At 39.2% G+C, this 16,160-nt stretch overlaps 1 protein-coding gene across 7 annotated transcripts in view; it reads left to right on the top strand.

The window, feature by feature from the left end:
- Positions 1–16,160, top strand: part of LOC141509173 (retinoid-binding protein 7) — an 81,142-nt gene that overhangs the window by 29,340 nt on the left and 35,642 nt on the right. For 5 of the 7 annotated variants that reach the window (XM_074218494.1, XM_074218496.1, XM_074218499.1 and 2 more), the window contains exon 2: positions 14,069–14,206. In XM_074218494.1, the coding sequence (XP_074074595.1) occupies positions 14,069–14,206 (138 nt within the window). Of the gene's footprint in view, positions 1–3,925; positions 4,013–14,068; positions 14,207–16,160 lie in introns of all 7 variants that reach the window. The other 2 variants (XM_074218497.1, XM_074218495.1) reach the window with 1 other exon arrangement.

The following is a 16,160-nucleotide window of genomic DNA, read 5'->3' as shown; positions in this document are numbered from 1 at the left end:
ATTTCCATAAGATAATGGGAGCAAGCTGGCCAGTGTTAACAATAGTGAAGGTACGGGGTGTGTGTTTGTGTGTGTGTGTGTGTGTGTGTGTGTGTGTGTACACAACCAAGTCTTTCCTATTAATTTGTAAACAGATGCAGAGGGAATCAGAATCTAGCCATGATGCAATTTAATGACCTGCTTTCTCTAGAAGATCACAATTAGATGTAGAGGTTCAGAAAGACTGTTTGAACCTATGGGGAGGGGATCATGCTTTGAATGATGCCAGGGATTATTGTCATCTGTTTCCACTGATTTCTTTTTTAGATGCCACAACTTGACCTTGTGCAAACCTCCAATCTGAGTCACTTTGTTCTTTTGAAACTAAAGCTTTATGCATTTTTACAAAGATAACAGCAGTTCCTTCTTACTCTTTTTTTAGTAGCTGTTTCTATAGCAACACCACTAGCTGATGCTAGGTTAATGTCTGTGCTCAGGCAGTCCCCAAACCCTTATAGTCAACTTATTTGACCTTAAAACAGATCCAGAATATCAGAATAGATGTCTTGAGAATATTTGAGAAAATGAGGGTGAAGTTGATGCTTCAGAAACCCCCCTGATTTGAGTTCAGGTGTTTATCAGCCTCTATGGTCAGTGAATATGAGTTGCTAAGCAAACTCAGCCCTGTGTTCTGATTGTCCAATCTGGTCATTGTGCCCACTGTGACTGCTGCAAGGATTAGCTTGTCTCTTCAGCTAAAAGAAATGGGATGGGAGAGTTGGGTGGTATTACTGCCAGCAAAAATCTCTGGTCACAACAAACTCTTCATTGCCCAACCTGCCAAAGCCAGCTATCTGAAAGAAGAGAACAGCCAGACCCTGATTCCCATGTTTGGCTGTTTGTTCAGCACCAGACCTGTAGAAGTCATGTTGGTCAGCCAGATCAGCCCCATGATGAAGAAGAACACTAAAGAGAGAGAGAAAAAAATAAAAAACCCACAAATCTTTAAAAATGGCAATAAAACCAATGTGAAAAGGCTTTCTCCTAGTCTGCCATAATCCTTTGTCCTTTTTCGTTCTATGTAAAAAAAATCAAGCCTTTCCCTGACTTGCTTGCTCCCACTTTGACAGATGCTTTTCCTACAGTATCTAAAACCCATGTTTAATCCACTTATCCCCTGTGAGAATAGGGCCCTGGACAAGTATTTACACCTACCTGTAGAAACCAAGCTGCCAGCTGACAAGAACAGAGACAGGTAGTAAAGTTCAAGGGTGGTTTTCTCCTGTATAAGAAAGTGTCTATAAGGAATCATTCTTTTCCTTAATCTAGCATTAAAAATATGCCATCACTGGAGACTTCTTTGAGAAAATTAATTGACATTTCTTTGACTAGTAAAGCAGGAAATAGGAAATTTATTTCCATGTCAGACTAACCCATCAATTTAATTTCTTGCCATCACCATAGGTAGTTTTTAGATTATTTTAAGAATATAGAATTTTTAACAACAAATATAAAAATATCTTCATTAATCCTTAATATATCAATGCAGTAGAGTGGATAGAAAACTACTCTTGGAGTCAGGAGGATGAGGGTTTAAAGTCCTACCCCTTGGGGTGGCTAGGTAGCGCAGTGATTAGCGCACTGACCATGGAGTCAGGAGTACCTGAGTTCAAATCCGGCCTGAGACATTACCTAGCTATGTGGCCTTAGGCAAGCCACTTAACCCCATTGCCTTGCAAAAACTAAAAATAGTCCTACCCTTCACCCACAGGTACTGAGGCAAGAAATTGCAGATGAGTTGCTGAACAGTTTAAAAGGAGGGAGTTCTCATGCCAGGAGTTTTCTGCACTGATGAAATCACAGATCTAGAATGAAAATAAAAATCCCTTAATTATTACACTAGGGTGGCGCAGTGGTTAGAACACTGGCCCTGGAGTCAGGAGGACCTGAGTTCAAATGTGACCTCAGGTACTTAATAATTGCCTAGCTGTGTGGACCTTGGGCAAGTCACTTAATACCATGGCCTTGCAAAACCAAAAATAATTATTACATTGAGTGTATTGTGGTTTCCCTACTATCAATACTACCTTAATTAAGTCTGTTTAAATAAGAACATAGATTCAAGTAGTCATCTACTTCTCTCCACATATAAGCATTTGCTCTTTGTAAATGCTGAATCCTCTAATGGTGTGATTTCTTTTTTTTTTTTTTTGGTCAACATGCATCCTCCCAAGTATCATCTACCAGATGAGGAGGGAATGAGGGAGGGTTCCAGAGAAACAGCCTAGCTAATGCAAAGGCACAGAGTTAGGAAAGAAGAATAGGAAGGGCAGTTTGCCTGCATGATTTCTTCTATGATTTGAGTTAAGCTGAACCTTTAGGAGCACATTCCTTCAGAAACTTACGCAGTTGGAGGCCAGAGCAGTCAAGACCATGGTACAGACTCCCTCAGCAAAGGAGGTGACAGCCAGAACTGCAAAGAGCCCTCCCAGGGCCTTGGGCCCTGGTTCCACATGAGTGAGGAGCAAAGCCAGGCCTGAAAGGAGAAAAAGTCAAGTGACATGGGTGATTTAGCTTACAGATTGTGTGTGTGTGTGTGTGTGTGTGTGTGTGTGTGTGTGTGTGTGAGAGAGAGAGAGAGAGAGAGAGAGAGAGAGAGAGAGACCCCAGGACATCAGCTTATTTTGTTTCTGTACATCAGTTCTAGGAAGACAGAGCCCATGCCCAGAAAAGGACCTCTTTGCCTCTTATAGCTCAATATTCAATTAGAATGACCAAGATCTTACCGGTGGTAAAGAAAGCAAAGATGATGTTCACTACCAGGTTGCAGAGAAGGGGCTGGCTGCAGTAACGGGCAGACCTGGGCCTGGAAACCAACACACCACATGACAGATTAATTCTAAAACCTGCACACTCAGTGGTGGCTTGGGAACTTCCAGCCCCTCTCTAGCCTCACTTCCATCTGGAGCTCTGGGCAGCTGCTTTTTCAGTTGTCCTTTTTCCTTCCCCCATTAGTGAGGATGGAAATTGTTCATAGTACCAAACTACTTTGAATATGAAACATGTGAGGGAAAGCTGCTCTGTATTTCCAGTTCACATTGATGAGAAAATAATATTTTAGAGGTTTTTTCCTACATAAATAAATTTTTTTCTTTAGGTTTCTATAAGTTTTATAAAGTAGGTAAGTAATCTGAGACACAGGGTGACAGTAAAAAGTAGACTAAATTTGGCAGTGCTTTATTTCCTCATCTGTAAAATGAAGTTTGGGTGGTGACTTCTCAAGTCCCTTCCAGTTCTAAGTCTAGCTTGCCATCAGACTGTTTTACACTATCCATCTTCTACAACCACCAGATGATAGCTTGAAGACTGAAAAAAGATGAGTTTCCATCTCATCCTCATCTTACTTTGGGAAAATAGAGGCTTAGAAGGTGAAATGACTTCCCTTAGGTCACATGAGAAATAACTGGCAACAGGATGCTGGCTCCATCCCAACACCAGCAACCCCAAGTTCAATTAGACCATTCCTGCTGCCATCTAAAAGAGTCATTAACCTTTTCTTCTACCTTAACTGGTCCTAGGTCTGGGCTTTCTGGGCTCCCACATTACCAGCACTAACTTTCCTAATCAAGTTGTCCCTGTCTTCATCGACTTAGTGGCCAAGTGCCTCTCTGGCACCTTGTGGCCTCCTACTAGTTTTCCAGCAGAGGAAGCTATAATTCTGTCTGGGTGATTTTAGTCAGGTTGCCCTCAACCCTTAGAGACCTTAGCTAATGTCTCACTGGTGGTAACTGGTTCCAAGGGGCTGCTGAGATTATAGCAATGAACTTCTCTCAATGTCTCATTTGTAATGGCTTTGGATGCTCTAAGAAACAAGCCTTGATCTCAGACGACATCTAAACCAACTGTTTTCCAGCCTATCCATACTTATGTTTTTCTATCTTCAAAGAGGTGACTATATCTGATTGGAGCCAGGAGAAGAAACCATGGGACAATCTGCAATTAATTTCTTTTCAGTGTCGCCCCATTTTTACAGGTAAGACAAGGTCTCTGCCCCAAGGTACCCGGAATCCCACACACAATAGTGTCAGCTGCAGGGGCTGGGGAAGCACTTACCTGAACAGGACCCAGAAGTGAAGGAACAGAATGACCAGTCCAGAGAAGAGTATGGTTACCTGGCTGAATACAGTTTGTTCATTACTTATTCAGGAGTAAGACCATCTCTTAGAAACCAGCTCCAGATTTTGTTACAAGACAGCAAGAGTAAGATGAAACTGCTAAGGCTATACTTTGCAGCCTTGCCATGATTCCACCCTTGAAATACGATGGGTAACTTCCTTGATAATAGACCTGCCTCTCCAGGTTCTCTCAAGCATAAACCAGTCCCTCTTCTTAAATGAACAGATTCCTTGGAACTTTTCTCACTGCTACCAGAGAGAGTTTCTACTTGAGTCTTTCACACTTGACTCCTAAAATACAAATCACTGTCATAATGTGCTTGTCATAGTCTACTCTGGAGCAGCTCACTTTTGTGCTCTGTGATTTAAGATGGTATAGTATTATCATTCAAACCCCTTTCGATTGAAATGGTTTTTTTAGGGGAGTTGAGTAGTATAAACTTTCTATAACCCCAAACCTTTTTTTTTGCTAATGTTACAAATAAAATGGTTTTATTTTTGACATGAGTCATAATTCCTTTAGCCACCTTGGCCCCAATACATTTATTTCAACAATATTTTAACATTGCTCTAGATATTTTTATAACTTGTTTTTGGTAATTGATTTCTGAGTAAGTATATGAATCTTAAAATAATTGCTTAGACCCAGAACTGGCATTACCTACCTTGTCTCCCTAAGACTCAGTTATTAGCAGAAATTAGATAAACTAGAAATTCTTGTCCCTTTTCTTCCTTCATACTTTACTGATCTTTAAATCTCAGGTATTTTTAATTGAATGACTTGACTTGGCTAAAGCCTCAGGAAAGAAATACAAAAACAAACAACTCGTCTATATTTTGGCATGTTCTCTGTGTCCTAGCCAATGGTTTATAGGTAGAGATACTTACAGCCTGAGATGGGTTGTTCTGGGAAGCCAGTGGTGTAACTGATAGGCTATGTGCACCAAACTAAAGTGAATCATAGCTAAGATAATCCTCAAACCCCTGTAAAAGAAAAGAGAAACCAAAGCCTGGGTGTTAGGCCTCCTAGGTCAGTTCTTATAATGCCAGTGACATCCTGGATCCTTTGGACAATCTGGCGAAACTAGGGACTCTTTCTCAGATTCATGTTTTTAAATACATAGGATTACAAAGGAAACCAATTCTATTGAAATAGAGTTAGCAAAATATATTATTAAAAACAAGGTCATAGAGCCAGTTATCAACCTCTTGTGTCTTACCCAAGCCTCTCCCTCAGGTGAAAAATCCTTGTCCCCTAAGTCATTCCTTGTCTTCATTTCTGAGAACAGATGGAGGCTTCCTACTGCTAATGGTCCTGCTCTTTCAGTTTGGCTGTGCTTTTCAAAGATTCCCATTTGAAAATAGAAGCTTTTGTGACAGGCAGCCAGGGATCGCTCCTAGCTCAGGTGACACTAGCCAGCTCAGTTGGCCAGCTCTCTCACCCCCCCCCCCCCCAGCTTCACTTAGAAATACAGTCATCTGTTGACAGGTAAAAATGCCATGCATAAAAGGAAGGTGTAATCTTTGACTGGTTGCCATGGGAACCAGAGGGAGACAATTGGCCATAGTCTTATTCCAGCAAGTCTCATTTAATACCTATCTTTTCCAATGGAAATTGAAATAGAATTGTTTACTTAAACAAAGAGATCTGGAAACAAAATAAGTGTCCATCAGTTGTAGGTTGATTAAAAAAGAAATTGGTGTGTGAATGTCATATCATATAGAAATAGGTATCAAATGTATATAGTTCAGAAAAACTTCCGAAGATTGTATGAACCTGTTTAGTTGAACTAAGTGGTACTAAAGAACTGTGTGCAGTAACAAACAACCACCACATACCTGAAAAGCAAAAAGAATTAATGTCAAAGGAATTGATGGGAATGCTATCTACATTATCAGATGGGGTCTCTGCATTTTCTTTGTCAAAAGGAAGATTTTAATCTAGGGAGAGAAGGATAGGCGGTTATTTCTAGAAATGGCCATAACAAAATACAACCAAAAACATTTTAGGGTGAAGGGGGTTAGAAGTTGGTAATGAGGCATCATAGCAAATGGCAATGGATTTTAGACATACAATTAATATACAAACTTGGCAATAAGGGTCAATGTTCGGGCCAGTTTTTAATTGAATATACCTTAATGATTTGGGAATCTGAAATTAAATAAGATACTGATCAGATAGGCTAGATTTGAAGCTAAGTAAACTAAGAGGACATCTTATACAACCCTCCCATTTTATAGAAGAGCAAACTGAGGCCAGAGAGTTAAGTGACTTAACCAAGGTCAAGACAGAACACTCAGTTGATTGATCAGGAGATAAAACATTAAACCCTTACTTAGTGCTCAGAGAACATGTTCTAATGGCATGTGTGATTGATTGATGATGTTTTCCTTTGTCCTCAAAGAAGACCATGACATCAGGGAGATGATGCCATCACTTGTGTGACAAAATATCCAGGAGGAACTATGGAGGTCTGATCAGGCAGGTGCCAATCTCTCCAGGAGCTCTAGAGCCAAGAGGGATGTCAGAGTAGGCTTAGAATTGACCAAGTCTGAAATGGGCCTCTCATTCCAGGACTAGATATGCCTCACTATGCCAGAGTATCATGAGAAAGCATTCAGAGAACATCCTGGAGAACCTTGGTTTTTCCAGTTCTGATCCACATTTACTAGGGAAAATAACCAAAAAAGAATTGAGAAAAATTTGAAACCCCATCATGTAAACTGTTCTTACCAGTAATAATATTTTTTTGGGGGAAAAGAGTATAAAGTGCTCCGTTGTAAACAGTTTTAAAAGCTTGTGGAGGAAAAATCCCAACAAGAAAGCAGGATTAAAAATAATCTCACTGATTTCTGCTTAGAACTCAGCCCCTATCCACACTCTCTTGTGGGCTTGACCACATCTTGCATGGGACAGAGGAAAAGGGGTTAGGAAAGTCAGGAAAGCCTTGGGTCCAAATTCTGCCTCTAATATTTGGCCATTGTATGATTGACCCCTCTGGACCTCAGTGATCAGTAAATGAAATGATGTAAGGGAAATTCTTTATAAATCTTGTGTAAATGGCATATTGGTATCTTTAGAGCCCCATGTACTTCTCTTGACATTGTGGATAAAAGGAAGGTCTTGAGGTCAGAAAGATTAGAGTCCACAGGGTCATAGATCAGATTCTGGAAGGAACTTTAGGGACCTGTCATCCAGTTTAGAAACCCAAGACCCAAGGAGATTGAGCAATCTGACAAGGGTCTTTGACTCCATATCCTGTGCTTTTCTCACTAGTAATGAGTTGCTGTCTCCTCAGAAGCTTCCTATTGATGCTCGCAGTGTGACCACAGACATCTCATTTAACTTTTCTGAGCTTCTTAATTTGCAAAACAGAAATAATAATCCCTGTGGCTTGACTTTACAAGGTTGTTTGAGACCCCAATGAGAAAATGGAGATCAAATCATCTGCAGACTTTAAAATCCTATAGAATTACTTGTGTACAATCTAGGGCTCAGTAAATGTTCACAAGTGAAGGGACGTTCTACTTTAGGAATGCTTCTCTCTTGCTCCTCCCTTTCTTTTTTCACTACCACCATCCCATTCATTTCACAATTGGACAAACTCAAGAGCTTCCTAACAGTTCTTGTCTCCATCCTCTCTACTTCCTATCCTGTATGCTCCTAAAAGACAGGCCTTCCTGAAAGACTACATTTATCATTTTACTCCTTTACTTAGAAACCTCAGAAATCAGTGCTACTTGTTGCCTGTTAAGGATAAACTTTCCATTCCTGACCTCTCTCACCAAGCTGGTCTAGAGCCCTTTCTCCAATCAGATTTCTCATTATTCCCACATGAAAAAAAAAAGCACTGAACTGCAAGCTAGAGGACTCCCCTGGGGATCATTCTCAGCTATTTTTTTCCTAAGGCAGTGGGGTTAAGTGATTTGTCCAAGGTCACATAACTAGTTAATTATTAACTGTCTGAAGCTAGATTTGAATTCAGGTCTTCCAGATTCCAGGCTGGTGCTCTATCCACTGTGCTGCTTAGCTACCCCTGTTGTGCTCAATTCTTAACCAACTCTGAGCTTTATCTGTTAAATTGACTACAGTGTTGGTAGATCAATGAGGAAGCAAGTGCAGCTCATGGGAGCTTTTGAAGAATAGTTCAGCCTTTTTATACATAAATGAATATCTATACACATGCATATCTATAAATATGCATATACATATATCTATACACATGTATATATATGTATATTTATGCACATATATATTACTTTTTTTCAAGTTACATTTAAAGACAGTTTTAAAATTTTTATTTTGTTTTTTCCACTTACATGTAAAGATAGTTTTCAACATTGCTTTTTTGTAGCATTTTCAGTTCCCCGTTTAACATTAAAAACTTTTGACTTCCAAATTTTCTCTCTCCTTCCCTCACCTCCCCTTGAGTCCATAAGCAATTTGATATGAATTATACATGTTCAACTCTGTCTGCTGCACCACTCAGCTACCCTACAGCACATTTTAGAAGAGGAACAGAGTGAAATGAGAGAGAAAATATAATAGATAGTAATGGGGAAGAGTGGATGGAGGAAATTACAATCAGCAACAGCAACTGGAAAAATATGGAAGTAACTTCTGTGATGGACTTATGATAAAGAATGTGATCTACCCAAGACAGAGCTGATGATTTCAGAATACAGACTGAAACACATTTTTTCTCTTTCTTTTACTTTATTTCTCATGAGGTTTTATATTTTTGTGGGGGAGGGGGTATGATGTTTACTCTCAAACAAGAATTGGTAATGTGTAAATGAAAAAAATAATAAATTCTACATGTTCAGTCATGCAGGTTATATTACCATATCAGTCACATTGTGAGGGAAGACAATCCAAAAGAAAAAAACACATTAGAGCACTGGCCCTGGAGTCAGTATGACCTGAGTTCAAATCCAACCTCAAAAGACCTAATTATTTATCTGTGTGACCTTAGGCAAGTCACTTAACCCTATTGCCTTGCAAAATACAAAACAAAAAAAAGAAAAAAACAAATTAAAAAATACTGAAAGTGAAAAAACTTTGATCTTCATCCAGACTCCATTAACATTTTTCAACAGACTTCTTTGGAATTATCTTTTATCAATGTACTATTGAAAATAGATAAGTCATTTATAGTTAATTGTTATACAGTCCTGCTGTTACTTTGTAAATGTTCTCCTGGTTCAGTTTGCTTCACTTTGCATCAGTTCATATAAGTATTTCAGGCTTTTCTGAAATCAACTTGCTCATAATTTCTTATATTACATCACAATATTCCATTGCAATCATATAATACAACTTTTTCAATCATCCCTTCAATTTCCAAATTTTTGCCACTATAAAAAGAGCTACTGTAAGTATTTTTGTACAAATAGATCCTTCCCTCCTCCTCATTTTTTAAAAATATCTTTGGGATATAGACTTAATAGCGGTATTGCAAGTACAGAGGGTATGCATAGGTTAAAAGCCTTTGGGCAAAGTTCCAGGTTGTTTTGGATCAGTTCACAACTATGTCAGTAGTGCATTAGGGTCCCAATTTTCCCAAATGCCCTCCAATATTTGTTTTCTATTTCTATCATATCAGCCAATCTGATAGTTACTTAGAGTGTTTTTTTCACTTGACTATAGGTAGCTCTGATTTCTTCATCTAAAAACTGCCCATTCATATCCTTTGACCCCTTATCAGTTGAAGGATGACTTTATTCTTAGAAAGTTGACATCTGAGAAATTAGTATCTCTATCGGAGATGTTTTCTATAAAAACTGTTTCCCAGCTTTCTATTTTCCTTCCAATCTTGATTGCATTGGTTTTGTTTGTACAAAACCTTTTAAATAAATAATCAAAATTGTTCATTTTGTATCTAGGAATGCTGTCTCTTTCTTGCTTGGTCATAAATTCTTTGCTTCTCCATAGATCTAACAGATAAACTGTTCCTTGCTCTCCTAATTTGTATCACCTTTTAGGTTTAAATCATGTACCCATTTGATTTGATTTGATTGATTGATTGATTTTTTAGGTTTTTTGCAAGGCAATGGAGTTAAGCGGCTTGCCTAAGGCCACACAGCTAGGTAATTATTAAGTGTCTGAGGCCAGATTTGAACTCAGGTACTTCTGACTCCAGGGCTGGTGCTCTATCCACTGTGCCACCTAGCTGTCCCTCCATTTGATTCTATAGGTAAGATATTGGTCTATACCTAGTTTCTGCTGTACTCCTTTCCAGGTTTCCCAGCAGGTTTTGTCACATAGTAAGTTTTTTTCCCAGGATTTGAAATCTTTTAGTTTATCAAACACTAGATTACTTTGGTCATTTACTCCTGAGTCTCGTTGTACCCCATCTATTCCACTGATCCACCACTATTTCTTAGCCAGGACCAGACGGTTTTATCTCTTTATAATACAGTTGGAGATGTGGTATGGCTGGGTCACTTTCTTTCACATTTGTTTTTGTTTAATCCCTTGATATTCTTGATCTTTTGTTCTTCCAGACTAATTTTGTTATGGATCTTTCCTAGCTCTATAAAATAATTTTTTGGTACTGAGATTGGTATGGCACTGAATAAGTAAATTAATTTAGGTAGAATTATTATTTTTATTATATTAGCTTGAGTAATTAATAGTTTTACATTTGCTTAGATCTGTTTTTTTTTTTATTTTTTATTTTTTTAGGTTTTTGCAAGGCAAATGGGGTTAAGTGGCTTGCCCAAGGCCACACAACTAGGTAATTATTAAATGTCTGAGTCCAGATTTGAACCCAGGTACTTCTGATTCCAAGGCCGGTGCTTTATCCACTACACCACCTAGCCGCCCCAATCTGTTTTTATTTCTATGAAAAGTATTTTGTAATTGTGTTCATACAGTTCCAGGGTTTGGCAGGTATTTTATATCATCTACAGCTATTTTTTTTTTTTAGGTTTTTGCAAGGCAAATGGGGTTAAGTGGCTTGCCCAAGGCCACACAGCTAGGTAATTATTGTCTGAGGTCAGATTTGAATTCAGGTACTCCTGACTTCAGGGCCAGTGCTCTATCCACTGCGCCACCTAGCTACCCCCTATCTACAGCTATTTTAAAAGGAATTTCTTCTCTAAGTATACCATCATATCATCTGAAAAGAATAGGAGTTTTGGTTCCTCACTGCATAGTCTAACTTCTTCAGTTTCTTTTTCTTATTGCTGTAATTAATATCTCTCACACAATACTGAATTATAGTCATGTTAATGGGCATATTATTGCTTCATACCCATAAAAGATAATGCATGCTGATGGTTTTATATAGATACTATTTATCAATTTAAGGAAAGCTCCATTTATTCCTATGCTCTCCAGATTTTCTATTGGAAATGGCTGTTATGTTTTGTCAAAAGCTTTTTCTGTACCTATTGAGATAATCATATAATTTTCATTGGTTTTCTTATCAATATGATCATTATACTGATAGTTTTCTTAATACTGAACCAACCCTTCTTTCCTAGTATGAATCCTACCTGGTCATAGCATATGATCCTTGAGATAAATTGCTGTAATCTCCTTGCTAGTGTTTTAGTTAAAATATTTTCACAATATTTATTAGGGAAATTGGGATATAAGTTTCTTTCTTTGTTTTGGCTCTTCCTGATTTAAGTATCAGCACCATATTTGTATTGTAAAAGGAATTCGGTAGGACTCCTTCACCTGTTTTCCTAAATAAGTTACGTTATATTGGAATCAATTTTTCTTTAAATTTTTTGGTATTCACATGTGAATCCATCTGGCCCTGAGAATTTTTTTCTTGGAAGTTCATTGATAAATTATTTAAGCATTCTATTTCTTTTCTTTTAATCTAGGTAGTTTATGTTTTTGTGGTTATCCATTCTTTTCACTAGATTGTCAGATTTATTGGCATGCAATTGGTCAAAACAACTCCTAATTATTTCCTTTAATTTCCTCTTCATTGGTGTTAAATTCACCCATTTAATTGATATTAATAATCTGGTTTTCTTTTTTAAAATTATACAATGGTTTATCTATTTTATTGTGGTTTTTAATAAAATCATTTTTATTTTAGTAGTTCAATGGTTTTCTTTTTGTTTTTTTAATCTCTCCTTTGAGTTCATGATTTCCAATTTCTCTTAATTGATTTTTAAAATCCTTTGGAGCTCTTCCAGGAGTTCTTTTTGAGTCTGAGACCAATTCATATTTTTCTTTGAGGTTTTACATGTAGCCATTTTCTCATTGTTGTCCTCATCTGAGTTTGTGTTTTGATCTTCCCTCTTGCCTTAGTAACTTTCTGTAGTCAGAATTTTTTTATTGCACTGCAGTTTTGTTTTTTCTGTAGAAAGAAGAAAAAATAATGATTTATTCCAAAGGGAAATAGAAATTTCATTTTAAATTCTTTGGAAAATACAGTCTGATACTACTCCAACATCTTTAAGGTCCATTTTTCCTCTGAACATGGCAAAGAATAAAATTATAGCTTTTCTTCTATAGGAGTCTCAGATGCTCATTTTTGTTTTTAATGCAATAAGTGGTGGAGGAAAGAGGACATGGACCATCTTACTCAAATTCCAGTCTCCTGCATTAGAAGAAGAAACATTTCTTTGGGGTATTGGGCATGGACTTTAGATCAAAAAGCCATGTAGTTTATTTTTTTTTGCAAGGCAAATAGGGTTAAGTGACTTGCCCAAGGCAACACAGCTAGGTAATTATTAAATGTCTGAGGCCAAATTTGGACTCAGGTACTCCTGACTCCAGGGCTGGTGCTCTATCCACTGTGCCACCTGGCCGCTCCTATTTTATTTTTTTTAAGTATATAACAAGGAAAAAATGCTGAACTTTAGAATAAGGACATAATTCAAGTATTTGTAAATTTCAAAGGCAACTTCATGTTGAGTTTAAGGTAGTCTTTGAATTGAATTGTGCTTTAATATCTTGAACACCTAGATAACAGAATTATACAGATCATCCTCTTCAAGACCAATGATGCTGTAGATTCCCGATGGTTTCACTTTTTGACTGTGGTCCAGAGAGAGGGTGGAGCTGGGCCAGAATAACTATCAACCAAAAGGGATAGCAGCACACTGTGCAGGCACCCTCATTTGGAGTCTTTGGGGATGAAGTAGGGGATAAAGATGCCAACAACCCCCCAAAACACCCTCATTGCCATGATGGGTATGCCAGCAGTGGGCAGCTTTTTATAACAAAACATTGAAAGTGCCTCAAATGCTCAGCAACAGGGGAATGGGTGAAACAAAGCCCAGTATGTGAACATGATAGGGTATTGTTAAGCTACCAAAAATGAGAATGGGACTTGTGTCAACACCTGGAAATGTTTATATAAAATAATGTTAAGTTAAAAAAAAGCAAAACTCAAATTAGGGTGTCTACAGTGATTGCAGTGGTGTTCCTTCTGGCATTTCTTTCAGTTCGAAATTTTAACAAAACACTATTCTGAGAAGAGAGCCCAAGACTTTCCCAGGCTGCTGAAGACACAGATTAAGAAACTCTGACTTGATAAATGCTTGTGAAGTGATTAATTAAAATAAAGTTCAGTGTTAAAAGGTTTTTTAATTCCTTAAAGTCAAAATAAAAATGAATGAAGGGGTTGGCTTGGTTGCTTGCTCAGGTTGCTCTTTCTCTTGAGGACCCTTTTGTACTGTGTTTGATGGGTGGGCACAGCTGAAAAAGTCATTCATCATGGCCAGGCTGCTGGGGATGAGGCCCTAAGCACATGGAGCCTTGGGAAATGAGAAAGAAAGCAGAACTGTTTGGGCCCTGTGGCCTCTCCTCTTCAATAGAGCCATTATAGACAGTCTCCTGAGATACAGAGCAGAATTCACATTTTTGTGTTGTCACTTTTTTAAAAAGAAAGTCCTAGCCTTGTGTGGCTTCTCACCAGCCTTGTTTATTCTTTCCTTAGTGGCTTCTATAAAACAGGACATGGAGATTGTGGAGGGAAGAAAAGAGGTGGTCCTTCTGGCCTGTGGCTCTTTTAATCCCATCACCAATATGCACCTGAGGTTGTTTGAACTGGCCAAGGACTACTTGAATGGAACAGGTAAGGAGTGGTCAACTACCCCTCAAGGCTGGAGCCACCCTTGTGTTTGCTTGGGTTCCAGCTTAGGTAGGGGCCCTTCTTCCAGAATTTCTTCTGTGGCCTTTAGTGCTGCTGGATTGGGGCTCAGGCCTGGCAGCCCCCAGCCTTTCCAACCTCTCATTGTGTCCCCACACAGACTGTCCTCTGGCCAAAGTGGACATTCTGCTCCCCTTTCCCACCTTGGAGCTTGGGCACATGCTGTGGCCTAAGCCACAGGAGCCCTCCCCTTCCTTTCTTCCCCTGTTGAATTGCTACCCAATTCCTACCCTACTTCAAATGCCCACCCCTCATTACAGCAAACTTTTAGCAAGTAGTCTCCTCCAGGTGAGACAAGGGGCAGTGTGGCCTGATACATCCTGCCTGGGGGACCTTTTGCATGCCCCAGACAGCTCTTGGAATGACAATCTCAGAGCATTAGAGCTAGGAGGAGATGGTAAAGGTCGTGAGGCTCTAAAGATTCTCTGAAGTGCAAAGTGGGTAGCAATCTGCATTGGTGAAGTGAGTGTCCTCCTTGGGAGTGTGATACCACTGAAATCATAGGTTTAGTTTGGCCAAACAGGCAGGGATTGGGTTTGGGACTGAGAAGATTGCAAAAGGAGGACACATTTATTCTCAAGGAATTTTATGTTTTCACGTGGTGTGGGCAAAATACAAATATAATTTCAGGTGGGTGATGGGTGTGAGACAAACATTCAGATAGATGCTCAGGGAAGATGTAAGGGGTAACAATGTTTTCAGTTAGTAGGAGAAGGGCCAGTGCTAGAAGACTGCCTTGAGGAGGTGATACCTCATCTGAAACTTGAAGGAAGAAAAGGATTTGGGGAACGAGACAGCAGGTGAACGTGTGTGTCAGACTCAGGGGACAGCCAGCCTGCACAGTACCCACAAGTGGGAGGCCCCCAGCCACTGTAACCTTGCCCTTCCTGCCCTTCATGCCACCCTGGATTCTGTATCTCAAATACATTTATCAACTGCTGAGACAAACCACACTGTAATAGAGTTTTATCCTTTTAATAGAGCTACATTCCTTGAGATTAGGGATGTCCTGGAGAATTCTAATTCTCCCTGTCCTCACCCCTACCCCCACAATTAACTCAGAGCTCAACAAACCAAGTACTTAATGAAAATTTATTTTTCCATGTTATGCCCCATTGTATCTAGACTCAGCTATAAACATTTAGATGAAGATTCTATTGAAGAGGTGGTCCAGTTATCTCAGGGTATGTGACCAGTGGTCTATGGGCCTAATTCATTTCTTATTACACTTTTAAAGACTGAGAAATAGAAGAACATCAGTAGCATTCAATCCCCCAAAATTCATGGGTCTTGGCTTCAGGAGGCGTTGTCTGAATTACTTTCCATTGATTTAGGGCACCAAGCCATGAATTTTCCTTTATAGCCCATTTATAGTGTTCTTGGTGAAACCAGAGGAAGTGAGTCCCATGGAGCTAGGTTGTGGGGTGGGAAACCTAGACCGCTCCCCAGCAGAACTTACCCGAGGACTTCTGGGGGATTTGACCAGCAGAAGGGGGTGTGGGGCAGAAGGGAAATGGTCAGATTAGTGGGAGTCATTAGAAGTAAAAAGGATCAATGTGATGGAAAAAATCCTCCCGTGGAGTCTCCTCCAAGTGGGCAGTCTCTAGCCCTCACAATTTGTTTCAAGAAGAAAATGGAGAGTAGTTATTTTCTAAAAGATCCCTCTGGTGACTGGGGAATATAAAGTTCTTAAGGACTGGGGCCATCAGCACCCTGATTCCATGCCACCACCTGGGAAGATTGCAGCCCAATTGTGTGTGTGTGTGTGTGTGTGTGTGTGTGTGTGTGTGTGTGTGAACATGCATCTATGCCTGTGTGAATGTGTGTGGGGTGCATCTGTGTGTTTCTGGGTCTGTGTGAAATGGCCCTGGCAGAGGGA

This window comes from Macrotis lagotis, chromosome 1, assembly GCF_037893015.1.
Source record: "Macrotis lagotis isolate mMagLag1 chromosome 1, bilby.v1.9.chrom.fasta, whole genome shotgun sequence".
Taxonomy (NCBI): Eukaryota; Metazoa; Chordata; class Mammalia; order Peramelemorphia; family Peramelidae; genus Macrotis; species Macrotis lagotis.
The sequence above is the reverse complement of the archived record's forward strand: the minus strand, read 5'-3'. Positions and strand labels throughout refer to the sequence as shown.